Source organism: Talpa europaea (genome assembly GCF_964194135.1).
Source record: "Talpa europaea genome assembly, chromosome: 2".
Classification (NCBI taxonomy): Eukaryota; Metazoa; Chordata; class Mammalia; order Eulipotyphla; family Talpidae; genus Talpa; species Talpa europaea.
Window position 1 is genome coordinate 42792321 of NC_140068.1, and position 17516 is coordinate 42809836.

The 17516-nt window shown below is 40.2% G+C and overlaps 1 protein-coding gene across 1 annotated transcript in view; it reads right to left on the bottom strand.

Moving 5' to 3' along the window:
• Window positions 1–12562, bottom strand: part of LOC311187134 (uncharacterized protein) — a gene marked incomplete at both ends in the record, with an annotated part of 128839 nt that extends 116277 nt beyond the window's left edge. The window contains 7 exons of the mRNA XM_084258407.1: window positions 981–1138; window positions 2818–2971; window positions 4034–4228; window positions 5407–5520; window positions 8842–8952; window positions 9563–9635; window positions 12426–12562. Coding sequence (XP_084114533.1) covers window positions 981–1138; window positions 2818–2971; window positions 4034–4228; window positions 5407–5520; window positions 8842–8952; window positions 9563–9635; window positions 12426–12562 — 942 coding nt within the window. The remainder of the gene's footprint in view (window positions 1–980; window positions 1139–2817; window positions 2972–4033; window positions 4229–5406; window positions 5521–8841; window positions 8953–9562; window positions 9636–12425) is intronic.
• Window positions 12563–17516: the final 4954 nt, after the last annotated feature.

Below are 17516 nucleotides of genomic sequence, written 5' to 3' on the forward strand. Positions count from 1 at the left end.
TTGTTCTAAGTCTGGCTAAGAACTTTGCTCTAATAAATCTAAAGTTCTCTACCCATGATCCTCTTCTTCCCTTTGAAACATGTTTTATCATGATTTCTGATAATAGGAGTTATTTTTTAGGAAGCGCATCACTGTGTTACAAGAGCAAACTTCACTACACAGTATACACTGTGATGAATAAAAAGCATCTTGCCGATAGGAGAGACATTGCAACCCTTTCTGAGAATCGAATAGCTTTAGACACTCGAAAACTCTAGCACACAAATTTGCCAAATCTTGGTGTAGGGTAAAGAAAATATCAGGCTTTTCTGCCCTTCTGCCATCAGGATAGATGATGGATCCTTGTCCTGAATGCATGCCTGATGGCGGGCACCTGGAATAGGGTGTGGGCATAAGTAGATGGGATTCAGCTGAGTTAAGACTGTGCTTTTTAAGGGCGGCGTCATGGGGACGCCAGCAGCAGCAGTAGAAGCAGAAGCAGAACCCAAAAGAGAAGCCGAGAAGCAGCAGAACAAACGCTAGAGAGCCCAGATAGAGTGAAGACTTGCTGGGGGCTGCACCAGCCAGCACCCCTGCCTGCCATATGCCTGGTGAACCCCAATAAAAAACCTGCGAAACTACTGAGGACTCTGACTCCTCCTTTACCCGGTCTGCATGGGATCAGAAAACCTGTTCTGTGTCCATTCCTGCCCCTTACACTTAGCTACATTTACATCAGTTATTATGGACTACAACCGATATTTTTTCATAAATTCTGAAAGGAAATAAAAGCCTACAACCCCTCAGGGCTGGATATTCAGGAGTCCCATTACTCACATAGAGAGGAAGTTCAACTGCTAATCTAAATCTTACCAATTACTATGCTATTTATCTTCTAAAACAATTGTGGCAGTATAGATCTCCAACTTTGGAGCAAATGATGAGGTTTTCTTTTATGAACACCTCTATGTATATGTATTAAGAAAGAGTCCATCAAGTACCAAGGAAAAAAGTTCCATTTCCTTAGCGGCACCCACTAGCTCCTCCACGTCATACGGGATATTGAAATGGGAGAGCAGGCGCCTCAGCTGAGGTTTCAGGTCTTCTGTTTCTGTCGTGTGTTGGGGTAGGACAAAAGGAACTTCTGTTCTCATCGACCCTGAAAAAAGTTCAAGTCAGGAGTATTAAGATCATTGCACACCAGCTGGGGGAGGAAAGGAACAGTCCTTGAGATAACTGGAGGCAGGGCCTCCTCTGTTGGCAAGGAGGTAAGTCTGTTCCTGACCCAACCTTCTTGGCCACAATTTATAGACTGCACCTCACTTGGCCTTAGACATCACCTTAAACATCCCTCACCACCCCTATCTGACGATTCCTTGATGTTGGTTTTCTGTGAGAGGAGCAAGAACCCCTTAGCTTCTCACAGCCTGCAAGAGAAAATCAACAGACCCTTTAGGGACTGACTTAGTGGGAGCAGAGCTATTTATAGTCTTTCGTGGTAAACAAAGAAAATGACATAATCAGCTAATCAGAACAGCTGAATGCTTTCTCCTGGCTCACTCCTACACATCATTAAGGACCCAGTTTAGACGCCCTCTCTTCTCTGGTGGGTTTGCTGCCTCCCCAGATGCACCCTGCCTGGACCCCACGTAAATATGTCACGCAGAGACGCTGATCAGGTTTCTTAATCATCTGTAACTAAGGGCAGGAAGACTGTCATATTGATTCAGGTAAGGGAAGTCTTCTTAAATCATGTGATGTTAAAACTGGAAGGACCTTAGTCATTTAATATGAAAGGCTTGGGTCTCCCTTGGCGGTGCAGCGGTTGAGCGCCGGTTTAATCCCCGGCCACCAGAGAGGGTCCCACATGGCGTGACAGCCCTCTCCTGCCACGCCTGCTGCTCCCCTCAGCAGTGTATTTCGTCACTCAGTCTGTTCTGCTCCCTGCTCTGGCTCTGGTGAATTCTCTCACCCTCCCGCGCTTCTGACTGTACCCAGTGCTTGTATAAATAAATAAATAAATCTTTTTTAAAAAAAATGAAAGGCTTATTTTGGAGATGAGTAAACAGAACCAAGAAGAGGAACAGCACAGTGAGGCTATGACAGGAGCAGGTCGAGAACTCAGTACATCCAAACTCAAGCTGAGTAAGTGATTTTCAGGCTTTTCTACTCTCGCGCCATTAGGATTGATGATGGATCCTTGTGGTGCTGAATGCATGCCTGATGGTGGACACCTGGAGTAGGGTGTGGGCACGCGTAAGTGGGTACGCCTGGGCTGAGACTGGGCTTATGAGGGTGACGTCACGGGGATGCCAGAAGAGCAGAGAGGAGAAGAAGAGAGAACCAAGAGAGGAGCAGAGAAAAAGGCTGTGATAGAAGGCCGGAGAGCTCAGACAGAGTGAAGACTGGCCGGGGGCTGGGAGGCATGCCAGCCTACCAGCCTCCCCCCCCCCCCCCCCCCCCCGCCGGGCCTCTGCCTGCCGTGAACCTGGTAAATCTCAATAAAAGTCTGCAAAAGCCACTGAGGGCTCCAGGACTTCCCCTTAACCCCATCTGCTCGGATCATAGAGAAACTGCTCTGTGTCCTCCTGCCACTACAAAGTTCATTGATTTTTTTCTTGTCTCTTAATTTTCCAGTTATAACAATAGAGAGAACAATTTCTAAGAGAAGTATTTGTTGTTTTCCATCATAAAATATTAACATTTGGTTATTTAAGAGATTTGACATTTTGGTGTTTAAAAAATTTCAAGCAAGATCATGTGACAAGACAGTACATGTACAAATCACAATTTTCTTTTCTCCATGTCATCACAGGAGAATGAAGACTAATTTCTTACCTGAAATGCTGGCATCTGTAGGGCCTGGAGATGCAGAACCCTGTATGTCAGGGTCAGTATCTCCAACACAGAACTTCTCATTTTTCTGACCAACCTCAAGGACTTCATCGACAGTAACCCTCAGCACTTTGGAAATAGGCAGATACTGGAGTGCCTGAGGAAGGAAACATTCAAAAGGTGTCTGTCAACTCAATTCTTATAGAAGTTTCCACACATAAATTCCGGGAGAAGTCTTTGCTTTGATAGAGAAGGAAAGAGATAGATGTTGGTCTCAGGAGTGTGCCAGATAATCAGAAGCTAAATCTGCAGCTGGAAGACCTGGTACTGTCACCACTTCTAAGTGACCTTCACCTTGGACCAGATGTACACTGATCAAGCACCCATAATGGACAAGATACTGTGAGAGGTGCTAGGGATGCAAAGATGTCCAAGCCATGTACCAACCTCAGAGTTCACAGGTTAGCAGAGAAGCCAGAATAATGAGCAGACTGTTATGTGACTGGGAAGCACAGTATTAGAGGTGCACCCCATTTTCACAGACTAGGGAAGAGATGAAATAAAAATGACAGGCAGGTTTCTGGTTTGGCTCACTCCATAGATGGAGCTACCATCCACTCTGTGGGTGGTGTTGTCACTGAGATAGGAGTAAAGGAGTAGGAACAGATTTAGGTGGCAAAACCACAATCTTTCTAAAATGGAAATGTGATCCTGTCTCCCCTTTCTGGTGTCTCTAGCCTGGGTTAAGGCCACTCCTCTGTGACTCTTTGCCTGTACTTAATCTGTTCTTCTTATCACATTGTATTTCAGTTTCAAAGGGACTATTGTTTTGCCCCCTTTCCTTCTAGCTTGGGGCCTAGTTACTATTCAGCAAAGACCAGACCTTTTGCTGCAAGTTGGCCCAGAACACACCTGGCATATATCAGACCCTCAAGAGATACTGTGAAATAAAAAGTAGATCTATATCTGAACATGATAATGAAATCAAGAACTTAGAGTGATTTGAATATAGCACAGAAGCAACTTTCCAAATGCTAACTTAATGAAGTGATTGATTAGAGCAAAGTTCCAAAAGAAAACAGTGAATGTTATTTTCCTGTCATTTGTGGGGCAGGTAGAATACAGAAACTTGACAATCTAAAACTGGGCAACAGTGTGAGAAAACAACGTGTTGACCATTGGGGAGGACACTGTGTTTCAAGTAACATGCTTCACATACCTGCAGATAGTGGTGAATAGTCCTGAGTGAGTGCAGGTGACACACTAGCCATTTTGTGTAAATGGTCAGGTCTTCCTGTGTCACTAAATTAGGAGGATTGTTTTTTCCCATAAGGAAGTTTTCTCGAGCAACAGACAATCTTTCAGCTCTTTGAAGGGCATCATTGTATTCCTGCATAATGTAGGCAACTTGTTTCTATTGAAGAGAGATGCAAAGACAGAAGTTGGCTATTTGCAAGTCTTATTATCTTACTCATTTGTTGCCAAGCATAGAGAGGAATGCTGTTTGGAGGCCAAATAAAGGGCTCTTGGAATATCAGAATTCTCACAAATTCTGAATTCGACTTACAAGGGCAGTGACCAGCAAAGTCAGCGCATAAGGATATTTGGTAACTGGAGTCAGTGTCTTAGCTTGTTACCTACAGCAAAGGAGGCCATATCTATGAAGAAAAGTGCATTTTCTATCACACAAACCTTCCTCAAATCCCATTCTTAAAAATAGGTACCCTTATCTTCTGTCACAAGCACGACAGGCAAGTGGGTTAGTTCCTGTTAGTTCCTTTGCCATCTTTAGCTGTGACTTAAAATTTTTTGCCAAGCTATATACTGTTGGTGGGAATATAAATTGATGGAGCCATTATGGAAAGCAGTACAGAGATTCATCCCAAAATTAAAAATAAAACTACCATATGATCCAGCATTCCACTTCTGGGGAAATGAAATCAGTATCTTGAAGAGATATCTGTATTCCTATATGTATTATAACATTTACTTACAGTCAAGAAAACAACCTAAGAGTCTGTTGATGGATGAATGGATAAAGAACGTGAATTAGATAGACAAATAGATGATAGGTAGGTAGGTAGACAGACAGACAGACATCGAAATAGATATCTTACCTGATACATATATACATGTATATATATATATATATATATATATATATATACACACACACATAGATTTGGATATACAGAAATACCAATAATACATACAAATGGAATATGATTCATCCATGAGAAAGAAAATTCTTACATCTGCAACAACATGGATGAATCTTGAGAACATTATGCCAAGTGAACTACGCCAGATAGAGAAAGACAAACACAGGCTGATCTCATGTATCACTTACATGTGGAATCATAAAAAGCCCAAGTCATAAAAGGAGAACAGAGAATGGTGGTTACCAGGGGACTTTGGGGAGGAGGTGGGGAGATATTGGTCAAGGGGTACAAATTTGCACTTAAGTAGGATGAATAAGTCTAGATATCTAATGTACAGGCATGATGTCTATAGTAATATATAGACAAACTTATCAGTCATTTTGACTCATTACAAAAAATAGACCACGGTTTATGTTTATGGGTTTCCTACCTTGTAAAGAGGATAAAGTTGCTCCATGATCTTACTGTGCTGGCAAAATCTCTTCCACCTAAGCATGTGTAAATATTTACTCTGGGCCAGCTGGGTAATTCTCTCTGTATAATACTTTAACAACAACAGCAATAATAATTAACAGTTAGAAGAGAACTATGTTGGAAAGTTTGAATTCAGTCTTAAGAACACTAACAACAGGGAAATCAGTATCTGGTTGTTGGAAAAGTATATTTTTTCTATATGAAAACTATAAAATTAAGAAACCTGCTCAATATATCACTCAAATTTAAATGAAGAAAGTAAGCATTTCTAAATCTATATAATCTGTTGCCAACCGAACAGATTGGAGTCTAAAATATAAAGCACATTACAGGCAAGACATTCTATTTATACTTCAAAATAGTTAAATAATCCAACTCTTAAAATATTTTATTTCTGATGCTAGGGCTAATACTGGCTATGATGGAATAGGTAGGACCAGACTTATCCTTCCATGAAAAACAACAGAAAACAGAACAAAATACACAAAGCAAATGTTTTTTGATATGGGACAACAGGCAGTGTAGGACTGTGGTTCTTGGGAAAAGGGAAACTCATGAAATGAGCCCAATAATCACTCTGGTTTTCTGCCTAACCAAGGCAGTTTCTGAATCATGGTGTGGGAAGTAGAATCCTAACCAAAGAATGATGGTCTCTCTCTGTTAAGGAGAGAGAAATTGAAGTTTGGAAAGCTATTCAGCTGGAGTTTGCAGGGCAGAGCATTGGAGGAGAGGAGGTTATGCAGGGAAAGGGCTCCAGAAACCTGCACAGGGGTCCCTTGAATGTCTTGCAGAGTGCTAAGTCATTCATGCAAAGGATGAAACTCCAGGAGCCTGTGCAAAGAGTCAACGACAAGAGAACTGTTAACTGAGCAGTTTTTGGAGTTCATGCAGGGCTAGGAAATGCTCTGATTCCAATCAGAGAGTGAAGAGTCCTGAGGCATTCAATGGAGACAACAGAGGGGTCACACTTTAGTAATAAGGATTTAGTAATAGAATAAAGGTCACCTTAAATGTGTTCTAACCAGGCTTAAAACCAAGTCTTGAAAGTATGAAGACAATATGCAGGTAAATTAATGGATTACCAGAATGAAGTCTAACACTCTGTAAAGAAATAGAATTATGTAAAATTGACACTGTCTGGTACCCAAACAAGAAAAATAGTAGATACACAAAGAAACAGGAAAAGTGTAATCTATAAACAGGAGAAAATTAATGAAGAGAAACAGAAACGACAATGGTACCAGTGATGAAATTAGCAAACAACGACTTTATTTTTTAAATTGTACCTTTTTTTTTTTTAAATTGAGGTAATGGAGGTTTATAACACCAGATATGAGTCAGAGCTACAGGTTCACACCTCTTCAGATGTGTTTCCACATGACTCCCACCAGCAAGTTACCCCTAGTCCTTAACCATAGTCCATTGGTTCTCCCTCATCCCTTTTCTCTGTACCCTACCCCTCTGGTAACCTCAATTCTGCAGCTATATTTCTAGAGTTTGTTTTGGGTTAGTTTTATCTGTTTGTTGTCAAACAAAGACTTTAAAAGAGCTAATATCATTATTAATATGCTCAGCTATTCAAGAATTGAAAGGCAATTGTGAATATATTGAGAGAAATGAAAACTATTAAAATAATGAAATAGAACATCTACAAATAAATGAAATGAAAAATTCACTGGAGGGACTGACAATACATAACAAAATGGTTTGCAAACCATTTTGTATACAAAATGGTTTATATATGTATACAAAATGAAATATTGAGAACAAAAGACAAAACAACAGACCCTCAGTCATTTATGAAACAATATGAATTTATTTAACATGTGTAACTGGAGTATCATAAGCAGAAATGAGGACAGAAAGTATATTTGAAGGCATAATGGTGGAGATTTTTCAAAACTTGATGAAAATAATATCATAATCCAAAAGACCAACCAACTCCAAGCAAGAAAAACATGAAAAGTTCACCAAGGGATGTCATAATCAAGCAGCTTAGTAAAAAAATTGTAAAAGCAGCCAGAGGATGAAAGGATGTGTTGTGTTAAGGAATGGAAACTATACAAGCCAGAAGACAAGGGAGCAGCTTCTTTAAAGTGATAAAAGAAAAAAGCTATCAACTTGGATGCTGTATTGAACAAAGATATCTTTTCAAAATGAAGGCAAAAATATTTTTCAAAAAAAGAAAGACTGAAAGAATGTGTTCCTGGCAGATCTTTACTATGAGAAATGTTAGAGTTAAGTTCTTCATGCAGAAGATAAACATTATATGTGATGTTTATATGGTAAGACTTAGATTTTATCAAGGTTTCTCAACCTCAGGATTATTGACATTTGAGACTAGATAATGCCTGTGCATTGTAGGATATTAGCAGCATCCTCGGTTTCTATCCACTAGATACCAGTGGCAACCCCAAATTGTGACAACGAAAAATGTCTCCAGATACTGCCAAATGTCCCCAATCCCCACCCTTTGATTCTCTCTGATGACAAACACTGATCTACAGAGAAGTTAAAAGTACCAGAAATGGTAAGGAAAGAGTCCTGGATGAAGCCAACAGTTTGACTTACAAATAGAATCTCAACATCTTTTGTTTCATTGTGATTAACTTCTTAGTTAATATTAGCTAATTTCTAAAGAACTAATTTGAATGCATAGCAAAGCTATAACAACACAAAGAGTAAAGAGCAAGGAATTTTAAAAGTCAAAACAGTAAGTGGTCATTTTGGAAAATCTAGAAAATACTTAAAAGAAGAGGAAATTAAGTATGTTGTCATCCAAAGAAAGATTGTTACAAACATTTTAGTCTATGTCCTTCAAGTGATTTTCCTATGCATTATGTGACCACTATTATGATAGGCATACACAATGTTGTTAAGTAATGTTACATAAAAACATAATTCCCTATTATTATGCCAAAAAAAGTTTAAACCAGAATAATATTCTACCAGGGACCAGTTTTTATTAACCCTTCTCCTATTGTTAGATATTTAGGTAATTCCAATTTTTTAATTTTTATTACTATGATGCAATAATGATCTTTATGCAAAATCTCTCTCCCTGTGTTTTGAATTATTTTCTTAAGAGAGTTCCAGAAATACCTTTTCTAAATCGGCCAACAGTTTTCTGAGGACAGAGACTTAGTGTTGCAATGACTCATCGCACCAGCACAGGGAGTAATAGTAGAAACTTCAATTGGTTAGTGACGATAACTAAACTGAACTATGGTGTGGGTCTCTAACAAAGAACAGAATTTACCATACCAAATACTGCAAACTACATATGTAGACAAAATCCCACTCTGGCCAGGGGATATACCAGAAAGCCAACTTCGTTCATATATTTCTATAATTTTCAAATCTACTTTTCAAATTTCAAAATGACCCTTACCTGCAACAGAAGCAAAGGTAAATTTTCAGGCGTGTACTCTCTTCTTAGGCAGCTCTCTAGCTCCCTCTGCATGACATCTGCTTGAACGACAAGGGGCTTTGGCTCAGCCACCTGAATCCGTGGGCAACCATGCAAAGGGAAATAAGGAAATAAAATCATCAGGGTTTATCACAGAAAATGCCATACACTTTATGTGAGTTTTTATACAACCCATGGTGATGTTATGCCACACCTCCCAAATAACAAATTGAACATCACAAATCAAGAACTGTAAAATTGAAACCGTGAAAAAAAATCAGTTATCTCCAAAGAAGTTGTAACTCAGCACTAAGCTGACTGTTTGGTTATTTGTTCTCATAACCACTGTCAATAGCATCAGATGTTTGTTTGCAAGAATTAACATTTCTTGCCACACATTTCTTTTCTTTTTTTAAGATTTATTTATTTTATGCACACAAGAACTGGGGTACAGGCCAGAGGTATGGGGGTGTGTGTGAGAGGATTCACCAGAGACAGAATGGGGAACAGAACAGGCAGATTGACTGAAATACACTGCCGAGGGGAGCAGCAGGCGAGCCAGGAGAGGTCTGCTGTGCCATGTGGGTAGCTCCCTGGCCAGGAAGCGAACTCTTGCTACAGTGGCTGCAGACATCTCATAGGTTGCGTCTTAACCCCAAAATCTAAATTGTTGTTATATTGAGCAGCTCTCTCCCCTACTCACCTGTAAAGTTTGCTTTAGTGCCAGTTCTCTTTCTCTTCTAAAGTAAGAAATGTCCTTTGGTATTCGAACAGAGCTGCAGAAAGTTGCATGCAGTAGAAGTTGTCATTACAGAAGTTACAATAAACTTGATTATAAATAGGCCCTGCTTCATTTGTAATCCTTCAAATCTGTTCATTTCTAAATAACCATGTATCACATTATACTGGCTTGTTGGGGACGTGACAAGGCCACAGGCTCCTGTTTTCAGAGGGCTCTTATGTATTCTTTGTTTTTGCTAAATCTTTCTCTGGGCCACTTTTTCCTCTCTTCCCCACATTGACACAGTCTTTCCTTTTACCCAAAATTCCCCTCTCTCTTCCAACTCCAGAGTACAGGAAAGGGCATAATGGTGAGAATTTTTATTTTCCCCACCTGTATTTCTGTAGCCTTATCACTAACAAGTACTGTGCTTATCAGACATCAATCTCAAGCTAATTGACACACTTATCGTTTAAATAAAATCTTATCATTTAAATAAAATGTTTTTATTTTTGTTTTTGCTCAAATATCGAGGGTGAAAGTGACTTTTAAATGTCAGAAATGTAATAGTTTGGAAAAATATTTTAACCAGTTTATGCTTCAGAAAACTTATTTATCCCTAGGAAAAACAGCAGAGGAGCCTGCTTAAGCCTCCTGGACCTGTGACGAGGGAGCCGTTTGCGCCTTAGGCTCTGACACAGGAGGCACCAGCAGTACCCCAGACCCTGGGTCTGGTAAAAAGGTGGGCCCCACAGTCGGGAGGAGGAGAACTCCTCATTTGGTGTCAGCTCTACACCTAAACTTTGACAGCATCAAGAGACAGCAACCCTGGTGTAGTGGCCACTTCTCAAGATGGAACTTTGCAAACATCGCAAGGTCATTCTGGAACACATGAAGGAAGCCACCTAACGATCTGAGGAGGATTACAGGCAGTAACATTTAGGTTAATGTTCAGATGAGCCTATCAGCCCCCATGGATCAGTCTTAAGGGATGATGAAAATACTATTAGTTTTGCACCCTCGACAGCAGTCCCTCCACCCCAAACCCCTGTAGGCAGTGGTCCTGGAAAAAGGGCAGTAGGCTGATAGGCAGGAGGGGCCTCAGCCTTGTGAGCCTAGCAACCCACTGAGCCATCTGTGCGGAATTCCCATCTGCGGTTGGAGATAATGCCGTCTTATCTCCTCGCACTGTTGCTTTGTTGAAAAAGAATTATTCTTTTAAATAAGGCAGGCTCTGAAAGTGCCTTGAGAGTAAAAACATTGATAAAGCAAATGTATACTTTCTGTGATTACTGGGTACCCGAATCCTCATTAGCCTCATGGAGGAAAAGAAACAGGAACCAACTCAAAATGGGATGAGCTATTAAACAGGCAGTCGGGGAAAGAAGAAACCCACTTCTTTACTGTCCTGTTATCTGGGGAGATTGGGCAGGGCCAAGGCTTACTCTCCCAACCCTCTCTTACTCAGATCATGTCTTTCCTCTCAGTTCACCTCCAAGTGTCTCTGAAGGCTCTTAAAGAGACTGGTGAACAGCAAAGGTGTGCACATCAACCCATTAAAGAGACCATGTTTGTTCAGAAATAGACATTGTTTATTTAACAAACATTCACTCCTTTTTTTCATTCAACAAGCAGTAATGAAACACTTAACCCTCTCAAAGACCTGGGCTTATGAGGTAAAATGAGGGGGGAAATATAAAACAAACAAACAAAAAAGTAAAACCAGACAAGCACACAGTCATCCTTTACTTCTCAATATTTATTTTGGTTTAGTGGTGAAAGACAATGCTAAATTGATGATCAGGAGCAGACATTTTCCATTTTTCTTTGTCTCCAGAACCTACTACAACACCTGGCAAAAGTATTTATTGGAGTAATTACATCTTCCAGGTGTATTGTTTGGTGGTTTTAGGGATTAGAGAAATACAGGTATCCAGAGATTTCCCATCACTGTGGCCTAAAAAGCCTTCAAGAATCCTTTCTTATAGCAATGTATCTCAGGGAGCTGGGGAGCTGCTTGCTCTGACTTTAATTGTAACAATATTAACATTTGATCTGTGTGTGGTGTGTAAGTTTTCAACATGCTGCAATACAGTCAGTAGTCATAAGGCTGGCAAGGTACTCATTTTTAATCTTGTTTTTCAAACAAAGAAACCAAAGTTGAGAGAACTTATGACATGCATGGTTCAATTTCCTTTCTATTTCATCATGAAATCTGCTTCGTATACTCAAGTGCTTTAAATATCAAACTTACAAAACATATTAAATGCTAATGCACCTATTGACTGCTGCTGCTTCTCCTGATCTTCCCTCCCCAGTCCACTGAGTTTACTCTGCTATTCAATATAACAGGGTCCTCAAATAATTCCTCTTGATCTTTTGTGGCAGTAACAGAACAAAGGGGTATGCAAGGGATATTTGCTATTGATACTAAGGGGCTGATCTGGCTACACCATCCAAAAGAACTAACTATAGAAGAGCTCCTTAACAGAACACTTCACATTACCAAATTCCTAGCATTATTTGTTGTGAAATTCCTCATCAAAATCAAGGTCAAATTCAACTAAAATATTATTGAGTAAAAATATCTCTTTTCATTGAGTATTACTTGTATAATAGCTTCTGCAACTTGAAGACAAATGTAAGCGCACTTTTCCTTTTTATTTGGTAGAATATTGCCTCTAAATGCCTTGACAATTCTGGAATATAGGAGCACCTGAGGAGCAGCGGTCAAATTTGAGCTTGAGCTAATGCCAGTTATCTTTGTGATGCCACTGATGGAGATAGTGTAGTGAGAGTGGCCATGAAAGTCCGGAAAGATTGCCTGCACACTGCCACTATTTACCTGTAAGGTCCACGAGCTGTTCCCTGAAGAATCCCCTGTTCTTCTATTTCAGACTTCAGTTCAGTCAATTGCAGAGCCAGTTCTTTCTCCAACAGTTGGATCCTTTCTGTGGATGCAACCTTGTAAATTTCATCCATGGTTTGCAATTATTGTTTTTCTGTAACCCTGAAAAGAAAGAGCACAAAGTTCATGGCTGACTTCCTCAGTGACCATTACCTAGTGTGTGGGATTTTGTCCAAAAACTCATGTTAACTTTGTGGAACTGGAACAATGTGAGGAAACAGCCACACTAGATAGTGGTTGTTTATGATTTAATTACCATTTAGTGAACAGTAGAGAAAACACAGGTTAGAATCTCTTCTGACTACGTCTTTGTTCAGCCCAGACATCTTCAGAAAGTTCTCTCCTCCAGCTTTGTCTATAGTGGTGTTTTTTCTTTCTTTCTTTCTTTTAAATGAGAGTACATCCTCCTTCCTGTCCTCTGTAGTCTTCATAAAGACATGTGGGCATTACTCACGAAATTCTCTGAATGGTGGTTATTATTGACTTGTAATTTTCAATTCAACTGGAACAAATTATACGTGTGTACAGGATTCCTCTACACAACTGGAGTATTTTGCCATAAGCCTTTTTGAAGGCATGAGCATTTAACTGGGTAGAATATTCTGAGGGTGGAGTACTATCTAATGTAATTTTGACCCATTTTGGAGAAAAACGCTATTTATGAATTGGAATGGGTGTTTTAAAGTTTGAATGTTTATATTTGGCATAATGTCGTCACCATTAAATAAAATAGTTGATCACACCCACCTCCACCCAGGTTACAGCCTGTCAAATTCAACACAACTATTTGCTGAGCACTTGCTGTCAGTATTCTAGTTAACAGCATAGATTAACTGCATGACCCAGAAGTTCTGAACCCATGAATTGCCAGGGATTCCCTCCCTGATGTGTTGTTCCCTATTGCTGCCCTAGAAACAGAGCAAACCAGAGAGAACCGGGCTGACCCCGTCAATGGGTCCTCACCCACGTGTTTATAATTGTAGGACACGACCCAGAAGCAGACACACACACCTTGTGAAACAACAAGGGGATTTATTTACACGGGGGCGGGGGGGAGGAGCGGAGAGAGAGAATTCAGAGGCTGGCACATGGCTATGGGCCATCTGTACTTCCCCAGATAGCATCCGTTCAGTGGTCCTAACCCAATCCAGGGCAAGCCGTGGGCTTTTCCACGAGCACTCCCCCTCAATAGCAGGAGGAAGCCAGAAGCCTCAGCTCCGCCCTATTACCCATCAGCCCCACCTCAGGGTGCAGAGTCTAGAACACCCCACCTTCTACCATCCAGTTGGCTATGCTTGCACCCACTGGCTGGGAATTTGGTTCTCCCTGTTCTTGTTTACACCCTCACCTCTACCAGACAGGTAGAAATAAAGTCACTCCTAGGTCATATTTAGAGAGCTTTAAAATATATAAGGCTTCCTTTTTTTTAATGTTTCTAGATTTTCATTCTGCCTTTCAGAGATAGTTCATTTCCTCAAGTTCATCTGTTATTGTTCCAACAAACAAACTGTGGAAATACTCCGTGTAGAGAGTACACGGAATGGGTACCTACTATTGCTTTTTATAAAAACTGAAAATGGAAATGAGCGTCCATGTTCAGTGTAGGCTATGAACCTGTGGAGTAATAAATCTGCCATGTTTGGCATATTGCTGGAGCTCTGTAAAATGCACTGTTGTTCTCAGCAAAAGTAAAATGTTGTTATGAAAAATATTTGCCACTTGGCAGTGTCTTTTCAAGCTGGGCAAACAGTGAAACAGCTGCCTTAACAGCTGCATTCCAACAGTCAGCCAAGAGTGGCAGCAAAACAGACCGAATGATTCTTCTCCCAAAGGATGGACATTCTGCCTTCATTTCCTGATCCATTTCAACACTTCACAGCTCAGAAATAAGAACATTTAATCCTGTGCCGTTTAGCCTGCTGCACAATCGAGAACAGTATACACAGGAACATGAAGAGCAGTCAGCCACTGACAACTGTCCCTGAAATGGATCCAAGGTAGAGAAATCCCTGCTGGCTGAGCGCTCATGTCCAGCATTCAAAGATGAACAACTGTTATTTTGGAAGGTGGATAGGGTGGTTTCCATTTATTGAGGACCTGTTGTGTGTCAGGCAGCACTAAGACTCATTTTAAGTCTCAGAAAAGACATTCTCTAGAATTGATTCAATGGTATTCTTAAAAAATAAGTACCTGTAATGAACTGTGAATTGCAAACAAATAAAAAAACTTTTATAGAATTTAAAAAAATTGATAAAATATAAGCACTAAGACAAATAATTTCATCGGGGTTTGAGGGTGGTTAAAGCAGGTATGATGAGAACAGAAATAGTGACTTTAGACTCTGCTAGGAAAATGTAAAAGAAAAGACATGTAACCTAGAACTCACCAAATAAGTGGAAGTGAGGGAAAGGAAGGGATCTTTTTTTTTTTTTTTTAAAGATTTATTTATTTATGCAAGCACTGGATAGTCAGAAGCACAGGAGGGTGAGAGAATTCACCAGAGCCAGAGCGGGGAGCAGAGCAGGCAGAAGGACCGAAGTACACTGCTGAGGGGAGCAGCGGGCGGCAGGAGAGGTCTGTGCGCCATGTGGGACCCTCCTCCAGTGGCCGGGGAGCAGCTGGGGATCGAACCGGTGCTGCAGAGGCTGCGGGCAGCTTCGCAACCCAGCGCTCAACCGCTGCGCCACTGGAGAGGCCCAAGGAAGGGATCTTTAAAATCTAATAGAAGGCAGGAAAAGATGGAGGGGGGAGGGAATGGAAACAAAAAGAAATTTGGTAGAAGTCACTTATCGGTGATTAAAGTAAATATAAATGGATTAAGCCCATCTATCAAAACACATAAATCAGCACAGCTTCAAGCACTTTTAAAACATATAAAATTTGATAACATGATGCATAAGACCAAACTTTTTTTTTAATTTTTTTTTTTAATAGAGGCATGTTTTATTTATTTATTTGTTTGTTTGTTTGTTTGTTAATACAAGCACTGGGTACCGTCAGAAGCACGGGAGGGTGAGAGAATTCACCAGAGCCAGAGCGGGGAGCAGAACAGGCAGAAGGACCGAAGTACACTGCTGAGGGGAGCAGCGGGCGGCAGGAGAGGTCTGCGTGCCACGTGGGACCCTCCTCCAGGGAAGCCCAAGACCAAACTGTTTTAACAAAAACTTAGCGCCTGTTTGTATAAGTCTGATGTGAATGGTCCAGGAGTAGAGATTCTTAACTCCTCCTGGGCATTTAAGGACCTGGCTTCCTTCCAAGTCATCTCCCCCATGGGCTAGGCAATGTTCAAACACTTCAGTGAGGCTATAGAACATGACCTCGGGGGAACGGACACAACAGAAAAACATGTCTGCATTTTCATCTTGGTTATAGTCCCCATACAATTTCCACCCCCCTTGTTTTTATACTACTCCCTTCTTTCCCCCACCCCCTGTATGTCTCTGGTTTATAGTTGCTTGTTGATTTTGATTTTTACTTTATTATAATTAGTCTTTTTCCTGGTCCGTTATTTAGGTTTTCTAAATTCCTGCTATGAGTGAGACCATTGTGCAAAAATGAAAAATGATGTAAAAATATATAAAATAAAATAAAATAAAAATAAAAAATAAAAAAATAAAAAATAAAAAATAGCAGGTGGGGAAAAAAAAGAAAAACATATGATTACGTGAATAACCTGTTTCTACTGTACTGAAAGTCTGGATTTGCTTGTTTTCTAGTGGGTATTCAATTTGTGTTAAATGCTTTTTCTACATCTATTGAGTTAAGCATGTGATTTTCCTCATTTATCTTATAATTTGTATTTCACAGTTTTTTAATTATTAAGCCAAAATTTCTTTCTTGAAATAAATCTCATGTGGTCAAGATTAATTATCTTATTTTAAAGAAAAGTAGACTCAATTTGCTACTATGTTGTTTAGGATTTTTGCATGTATGTTCTTTTTTTTTTTTTTTTTTTTTTGAGAATTTGAGTGGGGTCAGTAAATATTTAAATAGATACTGATGGTTGGGTCCTGCTCTAAGTCAGTTACAAGGGAAGTAATAATCCAGATTCAATGTTAGAACTGCTTTTGCATATATTTTGCTAATAGTTTTGCCTGTAGGTCCTACTTATACCTTGGTTTCCTCTAATTTTTCCTGTAACAAAATGATTGCAATGCATTCCACACTCACACACATTCATTCACACACATGTGCACATACTCCCATATAAACACGCACACATAAACTTTGTGGTTTCCACTGCATTGAGTGAATGCTGAAGGAAAACTCAAAGAAATAAATACCCTATAATTAGATGCCAACTTCATAGGCCTTTTTTTTTTTTAAGATTTATTTATTTTTATACAAGAGCTGGGGTACAGGCCAGAGGTGTGGGAGGGTGAGAAAATTCACCAGTGATAAAACAGGGACCAGAACAGGCAGACAGACCAAAATATGCTGGTGAGTGAGCAGCGTGTGCAACAGAAGAGGTCTGCCACACCATGTGGGAATCTCCCTGGCCGGCCAGAAATCGAACCGGCGCTGCAAAGTATGTTCTTAAAAGAAACTGGGCTAACATTTTCTTATAACAGTCTTGTCAGATTTTTGTGTCAGGATTATGCTACCAAGGGCCTCCCTTGGTGGCGCAGCGATTGAGCGCTGGACTGCGAAGCTGCCCGTAGCCTCTGCAGTGCCGGTTCGATCCCCAGCTGCCAGGCGAGGGTCCAACATGGCGCGCAGACCTCTCCTGCCGCGCCCACTCCCCTCAGCAGTGTATTTCATCAGTCTGCCTGTTCTGTTCCCCGCTCTGACTCTGGTGAATTCTCTCACCCTCCCGCGTTTCTGACTGTACCCAGTGCTTGTATAAATAAATAAATAAATCTTAAAAAAAAAAAAAAAACACTCCTTTAAAAAAAAAGATTATGCTACCCTCATAAAAAACCCAAAGTGTTCCTTTTTGTTCTATTTTCCAAAAACACTTAAGATAGGTAGGTATTACATCTTCCTTAAATGTTTGGAATAATTCACCTATGAAACATTTCAGCCTGA